The sequence below is a fragment of the Scyliorhinus canicula genome, chromosome 3 (genome assembly GCF_902713615.1).
Source record: "Scyliorhinus canicula chromosome 3, sScyCan1.1, whole genome shotgun sequence".
NCBI classification, from domain to species: Eukaryota; Metazoa; Chordata; class Chondrichthyes; order Carcharhiniformes; family Scyliorhinidae; genus Scyliorhinus; species Scyliorhinus canicula.
The window spans coordinates 153544748-153566980 of record NC_052148.1 but is presented as its reverse complement, the minus strand read 5'-3'; the positions used below and the strand labels follow the sequence as shown (position 1 = coordinate 153566980).

At 44.4% G+C, this 22233-nt stretch overlaps 1 protein-coding gene across 3 annotated transcripts in view; it reads left to right on the top strand.

The window, feature by feature from the left end:
- Positions 1–1951: 1951 nt before the first annotated feature.
- LOC119963029 (PACRG-like protein) overlaps positions 1952–22233 on the top strand; it is a 53945-nt gene continuing 33663 nt past the window's right edge. Inside the window, exons 1-3 of one of the 3 annotated variants that reach the window (XM_038791496.1) lie at positions 1952–2106; positions 6535–6701; positions 21505–21572. In XM_038791496.1, coding sequence (XP_038647424.1) covers positions 6555–6701; positions 21505–21572 — 215 coding nt within the window. In that variant the 5' untranslated portion in view covers positions 1952–2106; positions 6535–6554. Of the gene's footprint in view, positions 2148–6534; positions 6702–21504; positions 21573–22233 lie in introns of all 3 variants that reach the window. The other 2 variants (XM_038791497.1, XM_038791495.1) reach the window with 2 other exon arrangements.

Genomic DNA, 22233 nt, shown 5'->3' with positions numbered 1-22233 from the left:
GTGTAAAGCACTGAGGCATTGTGGCTCTCCAACTCTTCAATCTTTTCTTCGCTGCAATGCCTCAGACATCCTCTCCAAACTGCATACCTTCCCTAAAGTCACAGAGACAGTAATCAGAGAATTTCTATTTACAGCTGAATGTGCCCGAGCTGCCGACAAGGATGACACTCATAATATGGCAAATTATTGAACGCTGACAAAAATTTCGGTCTGAAAATCAGACTCTCCAGAGATACCTCTAACGATGAAGGCATTCAGGGCACGCACCCAGAAAGCAAGTTATGCCTATGGTTGATTCTGTGATCATGTCCGGTAGTAGCATGGTTTTAAACTGAAGAATAAATCAAACTCTACCAGGCCATTGTCCATGCTACCATGCTATCTGGCATAGGATCCTGGGTTTTCTACAGATGCTACATTAAAGCTTGGAACACTTTCCCCAAAGATACCTGATCTTTTCTATGGCAGGACAAAATCGCAAACCACAAGACTCTTGCTCCACAGAATGGAGACCAGAAAATTCAACTTGATGGGCAAACTATGTTTCCATCATGGATGACTACATGGCTACAGAATGCTCAAGGACACCTTCTACAGTTTCAGGACAAATTACATCATGGTGGGCAGTACAATTGAAGAACACTCTAAAAAATAACCTGCTTGCAGACCACTTTTCTTTAGAAAACAATGCAGCCAATTGACCCATGTGGAGACAAGCCACAAAATTTAGTCCAGTATGCTTTGAGGAACATGTACATCAAACGCGCAACATCCCATGTGCCTAGAAGATGACAAGTGGTGGCACAACTGAAGTAGCCCCCCCCCCCCCCCCCCCCCAAGAATGTCTATTGTTCTTCAATAGGCAGTGAAGAATAAATGAACTGAAATGAAAATCGCTTATTGTCACGAGTAGGCTTCAATGAAGTTACTGTAAAAGGCCCCTAGTCGCCACATTCTGGCGCCTGTCCAGGGAGGCTGGTACGGGAATCGAACCGTGCTGCTGGCCTGCTTGGTCTGCTTTAAAAGCCAGCGATTTTAGCCCAGTGAGCTAATATTTAAATCAAGGGGGAACGGGATAGTTCTGTAGATGCCCATAACAATCTCTCAATGGACCGTTGTTATGAGAGGACCTATAGAAAATGATTAAGTCACTTACTGCCTGGACATCTTCCAATAATGAGAAGTTTACCACTTCATTTGAAGTATTTTAATATTTTATTACTCTTTTTATCCACTTTTTTTAACCTCTCATTTTATCATGTTTCTTTTCATTTCTCCCCACACAGGGACTCCACTCTCCCAAATTCCTGCCCCAACCCTCCAGCAATCGTCGACCTTGTTGCTCTCTTGCTATTGTCCCTGGCTTGCTTCTCTCTCAGATAAGCCTGCAACTTCCCTGTGTTCTCATCCTCTAAAGGACTCAAGGAACTCATTGCTACCTCCTTATGAGCAGCAATTTCAATTCCCTGGCAGAGAACGAAAAAAAGGTAGCAAATCCTAACTTTGGATCCCACTAATTCGTGGGATGTCCTGCCACATGTGCCTAAAGAACTGCGGTCAAGAATCGGCCTGTTCAGTCACAAGACTCATGTCAGAAACTTGTGACTTGTGAGTAGAAGCCATCCTCAAAGTGAAGGACCAGGATCAGTGCTTCTGTAAAGTGCTTTGGGACATTTTGTTATATTAAAGGCACTGTCTCAGCACAAATTGTTGGTGGAAATGAGGTGGAGGCCTGGCACTCTCACATGGAACCCACACTCAACGCTGTGTCCGTGGGAGGAAAGCTACCACATTGGCTAAAGTGGGGGGCAGGGGGAGAGACTGGGGCCAAATTTTCCACAGGAAGGAGATATTTACAAAACGCTCTAAACATAATCCAGCAAAAATACATCTTCGCAGACGCATGGGGGGGATTAATTATTTTCTGATGCGTGAACGAAGCCAATAAAGTTGCAAACACGGAGCCCCGAGTGAGAGAAGTCGCCGGACACACGTTGAAATTTCCAACACTCGCGTTTCGGATACAAACGGCGGCTTCCGTAGAGAGAGAGAGAGAGAGAGGAGGGGAGACAGTGGCTGCCTGGCAACGGCGGAGAGAGAGAGAAGGTAATAATAAAGAAAAAGTTTCAACGCCAGAAAGAGAGAAGGTAATAATGGGGGGAGGAAAGTAAAAATACAGATGTTAAACGGAGAGAGCGATAGAGAGACTGGCTGACAATGGCGGGGTGGGAGAGAGGCAGGGGAAGGTGGGAGGGTTTCAGTAATAACGATAGAAATGCAAACAAGTGGTCTGGGGAGAGATTTTCAAGGAGGGGGAGGGGGAGGGGGAGGGGGTGTGAGAACAAGAGTTGCTGATTGCGAAATGTCTAATTGAGTAATTTCTGTACAAGATCCTATCCTTTCCTCTGCCTCCATTTTGGTGTTTAAAGTTTCAACCACTCTTATCAGTAAAGAGTATCTCAGTCATTGAAAAGATGGCCAAAGAAACCTACCTTTCGATAATTTCATTTATTTTGAAAGCAAAGCTATTAAATGTGGACTTTTGATTGAAATGGTGTTGCTGGAGAGTATTAAGGAAGTGCTGTCTCCTATCCTTCCCCCCCATTGTGTGGATCCAATCCTTGCTTCATTAATCCCAAAATGAACAGACTTGAATATAACTTGACCCACAAATGTTCTAGTTCTTTGGCAGATCTGGCTGGATGCATCATGTCCTACTCTCCTCTTCCAAAATTGTTCGCTATTTCCAGGATCAATATGAAATGCAATGGCAATCCAGTTTCTGTTCTCCACTATTGACTGCCTCCTTAAACTCCTCTGCCCTTTTCATTTTCACCTTCAAAGAATCCATAGAGCTGATGAATTATTTGTCATTAAGGTTTGTCTTGGTCTGTGTTATGACCATGGTAATGATGTTTCACTAGAAAGATGATTTATTAACAAACATGTGGCCTTTAAGCTGGTCTGGTGCCTTCAGACCTTCCATCTCTTAAGTTCACCATCTTTTATTGCATTGAGTTCCAGATGGCCGTAGTTCACCAGGTCGGCGGAAGCATTTTTTTCTTTTCTTTCTTCAGCCTAATTTGCCCTGTCTTCACTGTCGTTATTTTTAATTGTTCTCCACACCTGGTACCATGTTGTGTTCTGTGTTATGACCATGGTAATGATGTACACAGACCAACTAGTTGTTTAAGTAGAATAATGATTTATTTACAAACACGTCAAAATATAACTAACAAACTAAAATGCAGACGGTGGCTACTAAATTAATTCAGTGAGTTCACCTGGAGCTACTCTTAAGGAGTGCCATTTTCTCTTGTATGTCTTACTACAAACTGGTGGGTGTCTCGAGTCACATGATAGAAATCTATCGGTTGGAGGTCACATCACAAACTATATACAGAACTGTGCACAGGTATATCACCAGAAGATTGAGACCCATCTGTTTAATTGCCTCGCATCCCTCCAAGCCAGTTCCACTCTGCGCCAACACTACAACTTCCTCTAGTTTCTCTCTTATTTTCCTTCATGCTCTCTCTGAGCTTGACTTGTGTATGAGACCCTTTTTCTGTTTTATTGATCCTATTCCCACGAAAGCATGACCACAAAATGTCCTTTCTCCCATTCTATTTGATGGTATACACTGTTCCCTTGACTCAGAAATTCCCCCCCACTCTTTCAAATGTGCCCGAATCACTCCCTTCTTCCTCGAATAACCCACCCTTGATCTTTCTTTACAAATACTGTCCTACATCTAACCTCTATTTGCTTTCCCAAATCCCTGCCCATTTTCCTGCAATTACATATTTGAATTTTTACAATCGGATTACTGTCCCTGCCCCAGCACATAATTGAAATGACACTAAAAGTTACAAATTACATCCAGTGTGACTGACTGTGGTTCACTATCTTTCACCGTTCTCAACTTCTCTGCAACATTGACATGACTGACTGACTGCACCATACACCTCAAACGCCTCTTCTCTGTTGGCTAGTTGAGTAGGGCTTGCCTTTCCTGTTTCTATTTATATCATTTGCACCAAATTCTGTTGACCTGTGCTCATGATCTACATTGGTCCACGAATGCAATAATTTAATAATAATCATCCTCGTGTTCAGATATCTCCTTGGCCTTTCCTCTCTAACTCTGTAACCTCTTCCAGCCCTACAATCCCAGATCCTTGTGAACTCCCCATTTCATCACCTCAATATTGAGCAGCCTTCCCTTCAAGTTGTCTTGGCCCTAAACACCCCTGTTTCTACAGACTTTAGCACCTTCCTTAAAACATAGGTCTTTGACCATCTGCACCCAATAATAATATTAATCTTAAATATATTCCTTTGAAGCACATTTTTCTACTTTGAAAGCACTATATAAATCCATGCGGTTGTTATCGGGAGTTTTTTAAGGAGTAGTACATTGTTTGTCCATGTGATGGCATCAAACCTCAAAATGTAATCCTTCAGTCTTTTGTGACAAGGTTTTTATTCGTAGAAATCATTGAGGAAGGCCAAACAATGAATGGGAAACCCTAGCACAACTCTGTTATACTAGGCATCTGTAGGGAGCATATTATGTTTTTTTATTCTCCATCTTGTCTTTTAAAGAATTATGCCTTTTGAAATTATGAGTGAATTATTTGGCACTGACTTAAGGGACAGTGGTGCATTTATTCCCAAAAGGGTATTTATGATTTTTATTGCTTTCTAAAGATGCTCACATATCAAAGGAGTTAGTCTTCTTAATCAATACGTGGCCTTGGTAGCAGTTTGTTCTTAATGGAAATGTCTGATAGCAGCGTGGGCCTGATTTCCCTAGAGATCAAGTAGCGATCATGGATATTCAATTTTCTTTCCTTACCGAAGTAGCTACATCAGGAAAAAAAAGGACATAAGAAATAGCAGGAGTAAGCCATTCAGCCCTTCGAGCTTGCACCACCGTTCAGTGAGATCGTGGCTGATCTTTTACCTCCAATACCATTTTCCTGCAGTATCTCCAGATAACTTGATGTTTTTAATATGTTATCGATCTCAGTCTTGAACATATTCAAATTTATTGACTGGTCACTCTTGCTTGATTCTTTCATGTCAACTTTGAACAAGCTTTCAACTTTTGGGAGATGATTTAATTTGAGAAGTTGGTCAATGTTCTATTATTCTTTTCAGGACAATAAATTAAGCACAGTAAGATGTCTTACAGCACCAGGTTAAATATATTAAGCTGTATCATTTGGAGTGGAAGTGGCTCTGTTAATTGTGCTAGAACAACTGCAGTTGGCATTATTTAGGTTGCATGGCATTGTCAGCAATAGATGGACAAATGTGTATCTACAGTTTTTTTCAAGTTGTAACTTGCATTTTGTTTTCCAGCTGCTGGACCTTTCTGTGTGCATGTGGAAGATCCTTTGGTCACTGATTTGTAGACAAAAGCTGAATTTGTTGTCTCATAGAGCCATAGAGTTTTGCAGCACGGAAAGAGGTCCTTCAGCCCATTGTGTCAAGCACCTAACTATTCTAATCTGTTTGTGCCCAGCAGTGCCACGGTCACATTTACTTTATCGTTTCAGTTCTACTGCCTCTACAGAATAGATGAAAGTAAGGTGGAGACTGCGCTGCTCCTGAATTAGTGATGGAGTTAGCAGTAATGAAGTAAGGAACATACAACAGTAATTTGAGCAGCATTTTTAGGACAAGTAGATTTTACTCTGATTGGCAGGTTAGTGGCCAGCAGTGCAGGATTTCCATTCCCACGTCATGATGCTGCTCACCTGTTCAAATTTCCTTAGAAGGTTTCCTGATTGTGTATTTGGGATAGCAATCCTTATTGGTTTACCACCATTGGAAAGAGCAGAATTCAATAATGTTTAAAATGCTACAGATCATTTAAGGAACATGCACTTTTCAACAGGGAGCAGAAAAACCTTTCACCAATGAGGCAGGAACATGTATCTTTGGGAGCTTGTAAGCAGCAGGGGAAGGGGGGCTCCCAGATTTAATGATGCTTTGGTGGATGCCTTTCAAGCTGAAATATGATTCCAAAGAGAAGAAATCTGGGGAGACTCGAGGCCATAACCAGAGGCCATTTACCCACTTTGTGCGCAGAGGCCATTTGCCCCCTTTGTGGTAACTGCCCTCGGCGCAGAAAGTGAAGGCATTGTTCCACTTGTATATCCTGTAGAAATGACGCAGGTATGATGTTGCAGGGACTTGACACTCCCAACTTGTGAATACATTTCCCTGTTCTATGCCCTCCTACTCTTGGAGCAATTTGAAATTGATGACTCCCCAAGCATTTGAATAGATCTTTCACAGGAAGAGTGATTATTGCTGTACTGTTACAGAATGCTTCTTGAAATCAGTAAATCACAAAGTTATCTTAAAGGTCACTTGGAAAAGTTTAGATCCCTTTTGGCTCTGCGTTGCCTGAGTAATGGGGAGCAATCAATTCATCTGCCACAGGTACAAAGGACATCAAGTAATAGGAAGAGATTGCTTTTCATTGGAATAAATAGGCATTTTTTCTTCTTCATGCAGTTGGAAGTTATGTGAAAAGAATGTCGTTGTCGTCATCTCGTGAGAAGTCTAAAATTGAAGCACAAAGAAAGAAGACATCAGAGTCAGCAACAAGTAATCTCACCACTGCCACTGTTAAGCCATATCCAAGGCCCAGTGACCGGTTAAATCCAAAAACCATCAATCCAGTAAGTTTCAGCAAGTTTCCATTGGCTCTTTTTGGAGGCTAACCTTAATTTCCATTTATTGCTGGTTAAATTCAATCTGAAAAGTGCAGTGTTGGAAAAAGCTACTCCCAATGATGACGTAGATTGTCATTTGCAAATGAGTAAGGCCATGGGGGCTGGTTTTAAGACAGCTGGAGTTTGGTATCTTGACAAATTTCTACTAAGAAACCAGAGGAAAGCTTACTAAGGGACCATCTGGGCTGTTAGCTCCCAGTGTAACTTTAGGAATGACTGATGCATGATTTAGTTTACCAGATCATCTTGCACTAACCAGATTAGATTGAAGTAAAACAAAAACAAAATAATGCTGGAAATACTCAGCAGATCTGTCAGCACTTGAGAAGAGAGAAGCAATGTTAAAAACTGATTTTCCTGGCTCTTTTTAAAAAATGTTTTTATTGGAGTTTGTTATCATAGGATTCAGTTGTACAGTTGCATTAATCATAACTGCGAGTAATAAATAATTTACTATTATATATGTGGTCGAAATTTACATTGGTGTTGTCAAACAAGAACAGGGAGCAAAAGAAAAAAATTGACAAAAGAGATAAGTGGTCTATTTACATTGTAGTGACCAGCGTAGTGTAGATATGGTCAGAGTTGCCCCTTTGTGGCCTAAGGTGGTGGATACCCAATGAGTACCCCACCCCAGGCGAACAGGCGATGAGCTCTGGCATGGTGGTTAGGCCCTTGTATGGCAGCATTGTTGTGTTTCCGTACATCATGGGCACCCACACCCTTCGGTGCGTTGTGCAAATTTTACCTCCACCTCTGTGAAGAACCTGCTCATCCATGTCCTGGTCAGGTGCACCCTGTGCACTGCCTTTAGCTGTGTTAGACTTAGCCATGTGCATGAGGAGATGGTGTTTACCCTGTGCAGAGCTTCGATTCAGAGTCCTCCCACTATTTCCATGCTCAGTTTCTCCTCCCATCTTTCCCGTGTCACGTCCTGTGGGGCTCTTACCTCTTCTAACAATCGTCTGTATATGTCATCACATTTATTGTCCCCTAGCAATTCCAGGATGCTAGTAGTTTGTCCAGTCGGGTGTATCCAGGGAAATGTCGTGGTCTCCTTGCGGAGGAAGTCTCGTACTGGAGCTTGTTTCCTGTCGGGACTTGGAGCTTCTCTGTTAGCTCCGCCAGGGTCGCTACCCTGCCATCCATGTACATGTCTCTTACTGTCAACATCCCTCCATCCTCTCTCTACGTTTTGAAGTTGCCGTCTACTTTCGCTGGGATAAATTTGTGGTTCCTGCAGATGGGGGCTGCAACAGACATGCCACTCGGTTTGAAGTGGTTCTGAGATGGTTCCAGGTCCGTAATGTGGCTACTGCCACCGGGCTCCTCGAGCGTCTGGCTGGGGGGAATGTGAGTGAGGCGGTGGGCAGGACCCAGTGGGACATCCCAGTACTGGAGACTTCCTCCATCTGCACCCATTCCACCTCGGGCTCTCGCAACCACCTCTGAACCCTCTCTGTGCTTGCAGCCCAGTGATAGAATAGGAGGTTCAGCAGAGCCATGGCCCCCATGTGCCGCCCTCTTTGCAGGACGGTTCTCGCTATCCTCGGGTTCTTTCCTGCCCAGACGAAGGCCATGATCAGTTTATCCACCCTGGTGAAGAAGGAATTGGGGATGAGTAAGAGGAATCTTGACAGCACGTTTGTTTTTACCGTCTGCACTCTTCCCGCGAAAGAGAGTGGGAATGAGCCCCATCTCTCGAGATCCCTGTTCACCTTCCCCACCAGGCTGGACAGATTCCATTTACAGTGCCGCATTCAGTCATGAGTTATCTATATCACTATGTACCTGAACCTGGTTTGGGCCAGTTTAAATGGCAGCATCCCCAGATGTGCTGCTGCAAACATCTTCTAGAAGTCTACCAGGAACCCATCTGGTCCCGGTGCCTTCCCTGACTGCACAGAATCAATGCATTCCATGATCTCTTCCAGTCCTAGTGGTGCTTCCAGTTCCTGTCTCCTTTCCTCCCCACGACTGGTATGTCCACTTCGTCGAGGAATTGTTTCATTTTCAAGTCACCCTCCGTGGACTCTTGAGGTGTACAGTGCCTGGTCAAAGTTTGTGAAGGCTCTGTTGGACTGACCTGGAGGTGTGACCACCCTACCATTCTCATTCTTTATCTGTGCTAGCTGCCTTGTGGCAGCCTGCTTCCTCAGCTGATATGTCATTAGGCGGTTGGCCTTGTCTCTGTGCTCATAAAGTGACCCTGTGTCTGGCGGAGCTGGTTTACTGCTTCCCCAGTGGAGAGCAGGTCAAGTTCCATTTGTAGTTTTTTGCTCTCCGCCAGTAGTTCCACGGTCGGTGCTGTGGAATATCGCCGATCCACTTCCAATATGGAGTCGATCAGCCACTGCATAGCTGCCCTTTCCTTCCTGTCTCGAAGCACCCTATATGCTCCTATTTCCCCCCTGATCACTGCCTTCATGCCTCCCAGAATGTGGAAGGTGAGATCTTCATTTTGGTTTCAGGTTACATATTTGTTGATGGCTTGCAACATTCTTTTGCAGAATTCCCTGTCGACAAGGAGGGTTGTATCCAGTCTCCATGGGGGGCCACTGGGCATCTCCAACCTTGCGCTCGTGTAGTGTGAAGTGTGGTGTGAGATTACTATTGCAGAGTATTCCGACCCTACCAGCCCTGGAAGCACCAACCTCGCTACGAAGAGGTCTATGTGGGAATAGGCTTTGTGTACATGGGAGAAGACGTTCGCCTTCTCCCTCAGGTGGTTAAACTTCCATGGGTCCATTCCTCCATCTGCTCCATGAAGGTGGTTCACTCTTTTCATTCCTGATTTGGCTTCCGTCCTTGGGTTGGATATGCCTGGTTTTGGGCCTGGCACACAGGTGAGGTCCCCCCTCACCATGATGTTCATTGCTGTAACTGCTATTATAGTCATCCCCCTTGTCGAAGCACGTCTGGTGTGCCTGTCCAACCAAGCTTTTCCTCACCCTCAGTTGGTCCTTCTCTTACATGTGTCTGCTATAAAACGACTATGTCGACCATCAGGCTCTTAAGATGGGTGAAGACTCCGGTTAGCTTGCTCGCTAGTGGCTCTCCGCACCCCGGAAATGGATTCTTTACATCAATCCATCTGACTTCACCCCCTCGCCAGTCCCCAAGTACAGTTAACCTTTTCACCCCTTCGATATGGAAGTCTGCATTAAGATCATTGTACCTCGCTGCTTCTTCCCGAGCTCGTTCTTCTTTTGGGCAAACTAATTTGTCCCCTCCATTGTGTTGAAATAGTGTTTTTTTCCCTTGTATGTGACCCATAATCTAGCCGCATACAACATGCTGAACAGCACCTTTCTTTTAAACAGTGTGGTTTTTGCCCTTTTAAATTCTGCCTGGTGCTTAGCCACGTCCGCTCCAATGTTCTGGTAGAAACGAATGGTGTGTACTTCCCACTTATACAACCTTGAGCTCTTCGCCTACCTCTAGATCTGTTCTTTGTCCTGGAATTTGTGGAGCCTTACTATCATTACCCATGGTGGTTCTCCCGACTTGTTGGAGTGGCCTGTGGGCCCAGTCTGGGGCTTGGTGAAGCCCTCCTTCCTGACCAGCTTTCTGAGCATCGCGCCACAAATTGGGTTGGGATCCTACCATCCGGTAGACCGACAATCTATAGGTTCTGCCAGTGGGACCTGATTTCCTGGTCGTCTGCCTTCCCCTTAAATGCCTTCTGGATCCTCACCAAGCTTGCCACATTGGCTTCGAGCGAGGCGATCTGCTACCCCTGGTCCGTGGTTGCCTTTTTCAGGTCCTGCATAGTTGACTTCTGGGACCCCAGTCTCTGCTACATTTTGTCCATTGCCTCCTTTATGGGGGCCAATTCTGCATCATTGGCAGCATGAGATCTTCTTTCATCGCTTCTCTCTGTTTCTGGAGTTGCATTGTGATGAACTCCGTCAGCTTCTCCATCGTTGGCTGGGTTGGCGTTGGCGATCCGTTGGGTCCACCATGTTCTGTCTGGGCCACCCCGCAGATCTCCCTGTTTTGTGATTGAGGATTCCCACTGCCTTCTTTTACTGGTTTTGTGACCTGGTTTGCAGGCTTGTCAGTCAAGTAGCGAATAGTGGTCCAGCTGGGGAACATTTTGTACTTTTGATGCCCATTTGACGGGTTTAAAAGGTCTAAACAGAAGTTTCTAGGAGAGAGCCACCTTTCATGCAACCGCTCCGCTCATGTCCGCCACCGGAAGTTCCTGGCTCTCTGCTAATGTGCTTAGAGGCAAATAGATAGGAAGGACCAAGGTTAGAATAATCAAAGGAGGCCTGTGAAGCGGATCAGCTTCACGCTCCTCAGAGGTGAGAAGACTGCAATTAGGGGCTGGCAACATTTGAGAGCCTGCCCACTGTGCCTAATTGGATGGCGAGCATGGAGTTGGCCAAATAGGGAGCTGCATCTGGGAGTATTTCTCTGCTGATCTTGTGTCCAGGCTCAGGACCCTTCGGAACCCAAATGGGAAGTCGAAGCCCGCAACTTAATTCAGTCCAACATTCGGGTTTGTGGCTGGTTTCTCTCCAGTATACCCAGAAATTATTATTTCAGATATCCAGAATTCACAGTTTTCTTTATTTTTGGAATTAAGTGAATTTAATTTAGTACCTTTCGTATAATTTGCTCTCACTGTTGAGTGAGTGAATTAACTCTTTCTTGTCAAATCAATCTGGAAGAAACCAGATCACAAATCATAAGGTTAAGGGGGGGTTGTTGGGTTAAGGGTATGGGGTGGATACGTGGGTTTGAGTAGGGTGATCATTGCTCGGCACAACATCGAGGGCCGAAGGGCCTGTTCTGTGCTGTACTGTTCTATGTTCTATTCTAAATCCTGTCTATTGGTCACAAATCTCAGCTTTAAATTAAGGCTGAATGCATAAGTGCTTAATAGATGTATAAGTTACTTACAAGCTGAGAACTGTTCCTCGTTCTGGGTGAGTGTGCTTTACACTCAATTGGCTCTGTTTTATTCCTAAGCTCTAGAGTCGCCAGGTATCTTGCTGATACCACCACGAGGTTCAAGTTCAAGTTCAGATCAATGACTCAATACACCAGTTAGTAAGTTCAAACAAGACACGTTTATTATTACACAGTTATTTGCTACACATGCATATAAAACTAAGACTAAACTGTTCCTACCACTATTAGGCCAATACTTATCTAAAATAAGGGAACTGCCGGATCAGGGAACAATGGCCTCTTCCTTTGTCCTGGATCCGCAGGCTTCCAGTTGGCGTGGACTAAAGGGGTCAGGAGTGTCTACTCTTGTAGCGTGCGTTGTATGACACTTACTTGTCAGTGTAGCAATTGGCCAGGCCTCTCCTTCTCGCGTCCAAGTTCCTGGAGAGCTGCTGCAAAGGTGTTCTGCTGGGAGGGCCAGCTAAGAGAGAGAGCTGGGGTCGGGGTCTCTGTCTTATACTGTTTTGGGTTTCATGCCCATTTGGGTGGACCCTCTATCGTCCACCCAAATGGACGATTTGCAATCGATTGGGTCTCTTCCCAATCGATTGATTTGAATTTCCCCAATAACGGGGCTGTTCCTCGATCACTGGGCGGTTCTTGGGGCTGTTTGTATCTTATTGTCCGGGACTCCTGCTGGTGCTGAGGAGTCTAGCTTGGCCTTTGTTATTCTTAATTGTGTCCATTGTGCCAGGGAATCACCAGGAATCGCTCAATTAATATGCGCAGCTTGCTAGTTTCTATGCTGTCTGGTTTCTTCACAGACAGAACCCACAGAGAGGTTCTGCAACCTGCTTGCTTCTCTGTCATTGTCCAATTTTCCCTGCATGCAACTCAATGTTCCATTTTATGTCGGGAAGTGGCCAGCTTCGGTGGCGACAGAACAAATCATTAATGGACAATGTTACTTAAAACAAGTTGTAGTTCTGTGTAACACTATAATCGGTACTAATGGTTGCTGGGCAATAACTAGTAGTAATCATGGATACTGATCTGAAGTAATACATTAGTGAGAGTTCTTTAAGAGTAATTCTTTAGGATGACAACAGTGTCAAATAACCAGTCTATCCATAGCTGAAATCTACATTTGTAATGAGCCATGCTCGGGTTTGCGCAACCCACAATCTCTTTGGTTGCTTTAACTTTGCCCTGGATTGAAGGAGCTCAGCATAGTAGTTCCAGCCAGTTATCCATCACCATCTCTGCTACCTGCAATTTCCCTCAGGATAGCTGCAAGAACCGGCCCTGGGTTACTGTCCGTGTGGAGTTTGCACATTCTCCCCGTGTCTGCTAAGGTTTCACCCTCACAACCCAAAGTTGTGCAGGTTAGGTGAATTGGCCATGCTAAATTGCCCCTTAATTGGAAAAAAATAATGGGGTACTCTAAATTAAAAAAAAAGGGATGGGTGCAAGAAGGGGCCTGGCAATCCCTATTTTGGAATAACGTCAGTGAAGCCAATTGAGAGACTTTTTGTCGGCTCATTGAGGGCGTGTTTGGGACATTTCATGGGGTTGCATGCTGGGTCACGGACATACCAGGTGCAAGGACCTGGCAACTCTCTGACGTGCCAGCCACGGCTGTACCATGACATTAAGGGCATTCGGGTGTCATCAGGTGTTTGGAGTTTGCAGGTAAAGAGACTTGTATGCAATTGGGCGCAGAAAAGAACATAAGGACGAGGAGCAGGAGTAGGCCATCTGGCTCCTCGAGCCTGCTCCGCCATTCAGTGAGATCATGGCTGATCTTTTGTGGACTCCACTTTCCGGCCCGAACACCATAACCCTTAATCCCTTTATACTTCAAAAAACTATCTATCTCTATCTTAAAAACGTTTAATGAAGGAGCCTCAACTGCTTCACTGAGCAAGGAATTCCATAGATTCACAACCCTTTGGGTGAAAACGTTCCTCCTAAACTCAGTCCTAAATCTACTTCCACTTATTTTGAGGCTATGCCCCCTTGTTCTGCTTTCACCCGCCAGTGGAAACAACCTGTCCGCATTTATCTTATCTATTCCCTTCATAATTTTATATGTTTCTATAAGATCCCCTCCCTCATCCTTCTAATTTCCAACGAGTACAGACCCAGACTACTCATCATCTCCTCATAATCCAGCCCCTTCAGCTCTGGGATTAACCTAGTGAATCTCCTCTGCACACCCCCCAATGCCAGTACGTCCTTTTTCGGGTAAGGAGACCAACACTGAACACAATACTCCAGGTGTGGCCTCACTAACACCTTATACAATTGCAGCATTACCTCCCTAGTCTTAAACTCCATCCCTCGAGCAATGAAGGATAAAATTCCATTTGCCTTCTTAATCACCTGTTGCACCTGTAAACCAACTTTTTGTGACTCATGCACTAGCACACCCAGGTCTCTCTGCACAGCAGCATGTTTTAATATTTTATCATTTAAATAATAATCCCTTTTGCTGTTATTCCTACCAAAATGGATAACCTCACATTTGTCAACATTGGATTGGATTGGATTTGTTTATTGTCACGTGTACCGAGGTACAGTGAAAAGTATTTTTCTGCGAGCAACTCAACAGATCATTCAGTACATGGGAAGAAAAGGGAATAAAAGAAAATACATAATAGGGCAACACAAGATATACAATGTAACTACATAAGCATTGGCATCGGATGAAGCATACAGGGTGTAGTGTTAATGAGGTCAGTCCATAAGAGGGTCATTTAGGAGTCTGGTGATAGTGGGGAAGAAGCTGTTTTTGAGTCTGTTTGTGCGTGTTCTCAGACTTCTTTATCTCCTGCCTAATGGAAGAAGTTGGAAGAGTGAATAAGCCGGGTGGGAGGGATCTTTGATTATGCTGCCCGCTTTCCCCAGGCAGCGGGAGGTGTAGATGGAGTCAATGGATGGGAGGTGTGATGGACTGGGCGGTATTCACGACTCTATGGACAGGCGCCGGAATGTGGCGACTAGGGGCTTTTCACAGTAACTTCATTGAAGCCTACTCGTGACAATAAGCGATTTTCATTTCATTTTATTCATTTCTTGCGGTCCTGGGCCGAGCAGTTGCCATACCAGGCTGTGATGCAGCCTGATAGGATGCTTTCTATGGTGCATCTGTAAAAGTTGGTAAGTGTTAATATGGACATGCCGAATTTCCATAGTTTCCTGAGGAGGTATAGGCGCTGTTGTGCTTTCTTGGTGGTAGCTCCAATGTGGCTGGACCAGGACAGATTTTTCGAGATGTGCACCCCTAGGCATTTGAAACTGCTAACCATCTCCACCTCGGCTCCATTGATGCTGACAAGGGTGTGTATAGTACTTTGTTTCCTGAAGTCAATGACCAGCTGTTTAGTTTTTCTGGCATTGAGGAAGAGATTGTTGTCGCTACACCACTCCACTAGGTTCTCTAGCTCCCTCCTGTATTCTGACTCATCGTTATTCGAGATCCAGCCCACTATGGTCGTATCGTCAGCAAACTTGTAGATGGAGTTGGAACCAAGTTTTACCACGCAGTCGTGTGTGTACAGGGAGTAGAGTAGGGGGCTAAGTTCGCAGCCTTGCGGGGCCCCAGTATTGATGACTATTGTGGAGGAGGTGTTGTTGTTCATTCTTACTGATTGTGGTCTATTGGTCAGAAAATTCAGGATCCAGTTGCAAAGTGGAGAGCCAAGTCCTAGGTTTTGGAGCTTTGTTATGAGTTTGGTGGGATTATGGTGTTGAAGGCAGAGCTGTAGTCAATAAATAGGAGTCTGATGTCGGAGTCCTTGTTTTCGAGATGCTCTAGGGATGAGTGTAGGGCCAGGAAAATGGCGTCTGATGTGGACCTGTTGCAACGGTATGCGAATTGCAGTGGTTCAAGGCGTTCTGGGGATATGGAGGTGTTGCGCTTCATGATCAATCTCTCAGCACTTCATTACGACTGAAGTCAGGGCCACCGGACGGTAGTCATTGAGGCACGTTGCCTGGTTCTTCTTTAGTACCGGTATGATGGTGGTCTTCTTGAAGCAGGAGGGGACCTCGGAGTGGAATAGGGACAGGTTAAAGATTGTATTCCATTGTGTTCCATCTGTCAGACCCTAGCCCATTCATTTAACCTATCCAAATCCCTCTGCAGACTTCCGGCATCCTTTGCACTTTTTGCTTTACCACTCATCTTGGTGTCGTCTGTAAACGTGGACACATTGCACTTGGTCCCCAACTCCAAATCATCTATGTAAATTGTGAACAAGTGTGGGCCCAACACTGATCCCTGAGGGACACCACGAGCTACTGATTGCCAACCAGAGAAACACCCATTAATCCCCACTCTTTGCTTTCTATTAATTAACCATTCCTCTATTCATGCTACTACTTTATCCTTAATGCCATGCATCTTTATCTTATGCAGCAACCTTTTGTGTGGCACCTTGTCGAAGGCTTTCTGGAAATCCAGATATACCACATCTATTATCTACCGCACTGGTAATGTCCTCAAAAAATTCCATTAAATTAGTTAGGCACGACCTGCCCTTTATGAAGCCATGCTGCGTCTGCCCAATGGGACAATTTCCATCCAGATGCCTCGCTATTTCTTCCTTGATGATAGATTCCAGCATCTTCCCGACTACCGAAGTTAAGCTCACTGGCCTATAATTATCCGCTTTCTGCCTACCTCCTTTTTTAAACAGTGGTGTCACGTTTGCCAATTTCCAATCCACCGGGACCATCCCAGGGTCCAGTGAATTTTGGTAAATTATCACTAGTGCATTTGCAATTTCCCTAGCCATCTCTTTTAGCACTCTGGGATGCAGTCCATCAGGGCCAGGAGACTTGTCTACCTTTAGCCCCATTAGCTTGTCCATCACTACCTCCTTAGTGATAGCAATCATCTTAAGGTCCTCACCTGTCATGGCCTCATTTCTATCAGTCACTGGCATGTTATTTGTGTCTTCCATTGTGAAGACCGACCCAAAAAACCTGTTCAGTTCCTCAGCCATTTCCTCATCTCCCATTATTAAATCTCCCTTCTCATCCTCTAAAGGACCAATAATTACCGTAGCCACTCTTTTTTGTTTTATATATTTGCAGAAACTTTTACTATCTGTTTTTGTATTCTGAGCAAGTTTACTCTCATAATCTATCTTACTCTTTATAGCTTTTTTAGTAGCTTTCTGTTGCCCCCTAAAGATTTCCTAGTCCTCTAGTCTCCCACTAATCTTTGCCACTTTGTATGCTTTTTCCTTCAATTTGATACTCTCCCTCATTTCCTTAGATATCCACGGTCGATTTTCCCTCTTTCTACCGTCCTTCCTTTTTGTTGGTATAAACCTTTGCTGAGCACTGTGAAAAATCGCTTGGAAGGTTCTCCACTGTTCCACCATAAAGTCTTTGCTCCCAGTTTACCTTAGCTAGCTCTTCTCTCATCCCATTGTAATCTCCTTTGTTTAAGAACAAAACACTAGTGTATGATTTTACCTTCTCACCCTCCATCTGTATTTTAAATTCCACCATATTTTGATCGCTCCTCCCGAGAGGATCCCTAACTATGAGATCATTAATCAATCCTGTCTCATTACACAGGACCAGATCTAGGACCGCTTGTTCCCTCGTAGGTTCCATTACATACACAAAAGGAGAGGGAGTAAGGCTTTCGGACATAATTGGGAGTCCAGCTGAGCACAAAGAAGGCGAATGCTGATAATGGTAGCACGATTCTCAAATGGTGAGTCTAGTGTTCTAGTGGCAATGACTATCAACTTCCTCAGCAGCAGAAGTACAGCCTCAGGCTTGAAGAGGGCAGAGGAGAGTTATGAGGGGCAGGAAGGCAATGGAGGCCATAAGCCTGATCGATGTGGACACGTCAGAGTACCAGTGCCAAAAGAGACTGCACCAGACAGATGGTCAGAGTTTTGCCCTCCTGATGGAAGAAATCGCAGCATTTCTTGTCATGCCCTGCAATTAGCCATCAATGTCATTGTGCCCTTCAACTTCTTCACCTCTGGCTCGTTCTATAGATCAGCTGCATACCTTGGTTGCATCTTGTATGTCGCTGAAGTCCTGTTTGTTAAAGCTGGACGGTACATTCATTTCATGACAGATGAGGCCTCACAGGTGCAAAGGTCATTGGGTTTTGCAGCCATCATGATACTCCCCTAGGGTCAGGGTGTCATTAATTGCATCAACATATGAGCATCAAGCCTTCGACTGACCAGCCTTCATTGATAGGAAGGGCTTCCACTACCTCATTGTTCAACTGGTCCGGGACCACAAAAAGTTTTCTGTTCGTGTGTGCTCACTTTCCTTGCAGCTTCCATGGCTCCATCCTCCGGGAGACCAGGTTGTTACAGCTCTTGATTCTACCCGTATACTTCATGGATGGATTTTAAGAGACGAGGGCTATCCGTTGAAGCGATGGCTGCTAAAAGGATGCCCTTGACATGACCTTGAGACCGAGGGCACATAGGTCCTACAACTGAAGTTAGCTGATTACAAGTACTACCATGAACAGGCCAGTGAGTAGTGCTGCTGTCTGGACCATTTGGCTGTTGTCCTGCAGCACACTCCTGCAATGGTCTTGCATATTGTGGTGCTCTGCCACATTATCCATAATCTTGCCCTCCAGAGAGATGTGGACTTTGATATGGGTAAATCGCTGGAACAACATAGCCCATTGGAGGATAAGGAGAAGGACAATACAGAACACTGGTGTCCAGGCTACACAGCGAGTTGGCTGGTCTTGATGCAGGATGTGACTCCCATCAGGATGGTGTTCATGATGGAGATCATCTGATCCAGGCATGTTTCAGCAGATCCCTTGTAAGCCAGGGGAATGGCTTGAACTGGAACTCACTTCGAGCTGCCTGTGAGAGCACCTCTGTTGAAGACACAGCCTGGAATAGATTCAATATTGTCGCCAATGAGTGATGCAGATCTGTTCAGAGCTTTTACTGTCCACCTTCAATTACCCTTTCTTTTACCACCTGTTCGTCTTTTCCAGTCTCACTGTTAAAGAATGGAAGCTCTCATGTCCCGTGTCATGTGTCAATATTTATAGCGTCTTCAAATGCACATTTACAGTTGAGACAAACTCCAGTGCCCCACTCAGTGCTCCAGCCACTCTAGTGGTCTCTGTTCTCGGCCACTTCTGCGTGGCCATGGATGAGGTGGCGACAGCCTGCTCACTTTTCTATGCTGATGGTGAGATGCATATAGTAGTTATTCCTTATCATGTTCCAATGGGGGAATCACCAAAGATCACTGCACTTGTGTCGGTACAGGGGCAGTCTCTGTCTCTGGTAATGCCCCATGAGGGTGGCGTTCACAACCGCCTCTGTGTGCTTCAGTCTCTGGCTGGCATTCTGGATAGAGGGGAGCACCACTTGGGGCACAAATGCCATCAACTCAAACACCTGTGTTCCATTAGCACCACTGACTGGTCCATGGTACAGTATATAACTTGCATTGTGTGAATGTCAGTGTACTGCTTTTGCAAACACTAAGAGTATTCCTGTACATGGATTTCCATGAGGTTGGCCATTCTCTCAATGTCGGAGCTCATATTCAAAGCCTTGAGCCATGATGATGCACATAAAGTGAATGGACTTCTCCATTCTCAGCCCTTGACCCCACACTGTCTTGGACAAGTTTGACACATGGGAGCACATCTGTGGCCTAAGTAGGGCCTCCTTTCTTGTGTTCAATCCTTTTGTTCACTTGTTGCTCTTCACCTAGTACCATCCTATTTAAATATGCACAAGGACCCAGCGATATGAATGTAATGTGATGCTGGAGATTTACTTGTAAGATGTGACTTTTTTCTGCTGTATCTGTTACTTGTCAGTGCCCCAATACCACTGCAGGACTCTGGTGTTCCTCTTCCAGGTCATAACCTGCAGGGATCATGGGAACTAACCTTTGACAGCTGTTGCACTTTGCCAATTGAGACCCTGAAATGGTAAATTAATGACCATTTGAGGCAATTTCTCGCCTAACCTCAGCAGGGGGAATACATAAATGAAGACATGTGGGTGGGGTGGTGGTGGTTCCACTAGCAGAAACACCCTTCTGACTGGGGAACCCTGCCCACCTTTCTGACTGGGGGAACCCTGCCCTTAAGGCACGGTGACATGGTTTCTGAGAAGAACTTGTGGCACCTTTTGTGGTGGTTTCATATTGTTGGGTATTAGGACAGTCCTGCTGAAGTCTGCCAACTGGAGGAAACCGGCTGATGTTTAACCTCGCAGTGTAACTTAGTGGAAGCCAAACTGAGCATATGTAATGACAATTTCTCAGATTTATTAGTAGCATTTGGTTTGCTCGTGTGACAATTCTTCTCTTTTGCTTCTAACAGCATCTATTTTTTTCTTCAAAATCTTTGTGGCGAGATTAAAGTAGAAATTGCTGTAATTTTCACCCTCTTTAGAAGAAGTGAAATAATTACTGACCCCTTTGTCAACTGAAAATAAAAATAGATTTTATTAACACAGCCTTCTGTTCATTTACTACTTCAGAGAAGCAAACACAGGAGTAAAACCTGCATCCTTATTTATGGAGCTGTGGATTTCTTTCTGCCAAATTCCAGTTTCCCTCCTGAGCATTGTCGAACCACAACCATTGCCTCTGCTGCAACTTCCATGGTCTCTACCATAGTGCTGCTAAAATCCTGCTGAATACCAGATAATGTCCTCTAACCTGACCATACATTGGCCCAAATTCTGATGGAAAAATCATGATGAGTTTAGTAGAGTTCATTTTTTATGTGTACAATATCCATCAACCTGTGGTGAGGAAGAGATCAATACCCATGAATTGCGAATCACCACAAGTTACTGATTTACGCTCCTCTGTTCTTAGCCTCACAGAAATGATGGCTTGCCCTCAATCTCTCCAAGCCTCATGAAGTTGCCGCATTAGCACATTAATTATAAATTAAACTCACTGCAGAACAATAACTTATTTTTTTATGTGATATCTGATAGAAATGCTTCTGCAATGCCTCTCGGCTTATTTCCTGATGATAAACAATTTGAAATATTTTTTTCAAAGATTTTCTTGTTTTTTTTTCCCTTTTTCCATCTTTTAACCCCAATGTTCTTTCCTTTTATTTTTCTTCACCTGCTATGGCTACTTTCTCCTCCATTGCTTCTCTATTTCTTTCTCAATCCATTAATTTAATCGATTTAAGGAACTAGAATAGTGACTCATCAATGTCCCAGAGACTCCATTGTTTTTGTAGTGCCATTATCAGCTTGAAGTTCAAGCAGCTTGCAGGGCAAAAGCTTTTAGAGCTGATGGATGAGAGTAAAGGTCTAACTAGCAGAGCACGAGATGCTGCACACCAGCACAATCTGGGCAATATGTTTTAGCTAGCGATTGCTTAAAAAAAAAGCATATCCTCTGGCTCACATAAATATAAAATTCTTAATGACCAGTTATCTAGCCTTTATTCAGTTTATTTTGCTGGAGGCATTGCGATATTGTTAACTGAATATTGTGGCCATTCGTGGCAATATCCAGTGTGTTATCTTACATTATGGTGGGAACTGTCCGTCCGTTCTCGCCAGTAGAATCTTCCAGTCCTGCTGCCAATGAACCTCTGTCACAGGTTTCCTGGCAACAGAGGGTGCATAGAACGGGAAACCCGTTGACTCGCCAATGGCGGGCCGCTTCCTTCACCACGAAACACTACATGTGAAAAATACTGCCCTTCGTGTCTTGAGAGAAAGGTAACATCATTGAAGTAGCTACGCTGCATACCATATTGTATTGTGTTGGACATGAACTTTATTGTAATGATTCGATATGATCTGTTACAATGACATCTTTCTTGCAGTTCAGCGACCCTTTGTGTCAACAATCTGTATTTGCCGCAGCATATGCTAAAAGAGAGATTCCCTGCAGGTAATTCTTAAAAATGAATAATTAATAATCAGTGCCATCTAATGGACAGTTGTAGATAATATCAGAAATAACTTAAAAAGAAATGATTGTATCATTCCTTAGTTGCTTTTATTTTGTATAATGTCTGCTGATAATTTTATAGATTTGAAGTGTCATTTTGTGTGATGATGACAATTATTATAATATTGTTCAATTGTATCAATAAATTTAATAAGTGAATTCTATATTGTGCTCTCAGGTATTTTAAATCCTTTATTTAGTTGATAGTGTTAAAGCTGTCTAAAATACCTAGCACATTGAGATAGATAGATAGAAATAGATAGAACAGTACAGGACAGAACAGGCCCTTCAGCCCTCAATGTTGCGCCGAGCCATGATCACCCTACTCAAACCCACGTATCCACCCTATACCCGTAACCCAACAACCCCCCCCCCCCTTAACCTTACTTTTATTAGGACACTACGGGCAATTTAGCATGGCCAATCCACCTAACCCGCACATCTTTGGACTGTGGGAGGAAACTGGAGCACCCGGAGGAAACCCACGCACACAAGGGGAGGACGTGCAGACTCCACACAGACAGTGACCCAGCCGGGAATCGAACCTGGGACCCTGGAGCTGTGAAGCATTTATGCTAACCACCATGCTACCCTGCTGCCC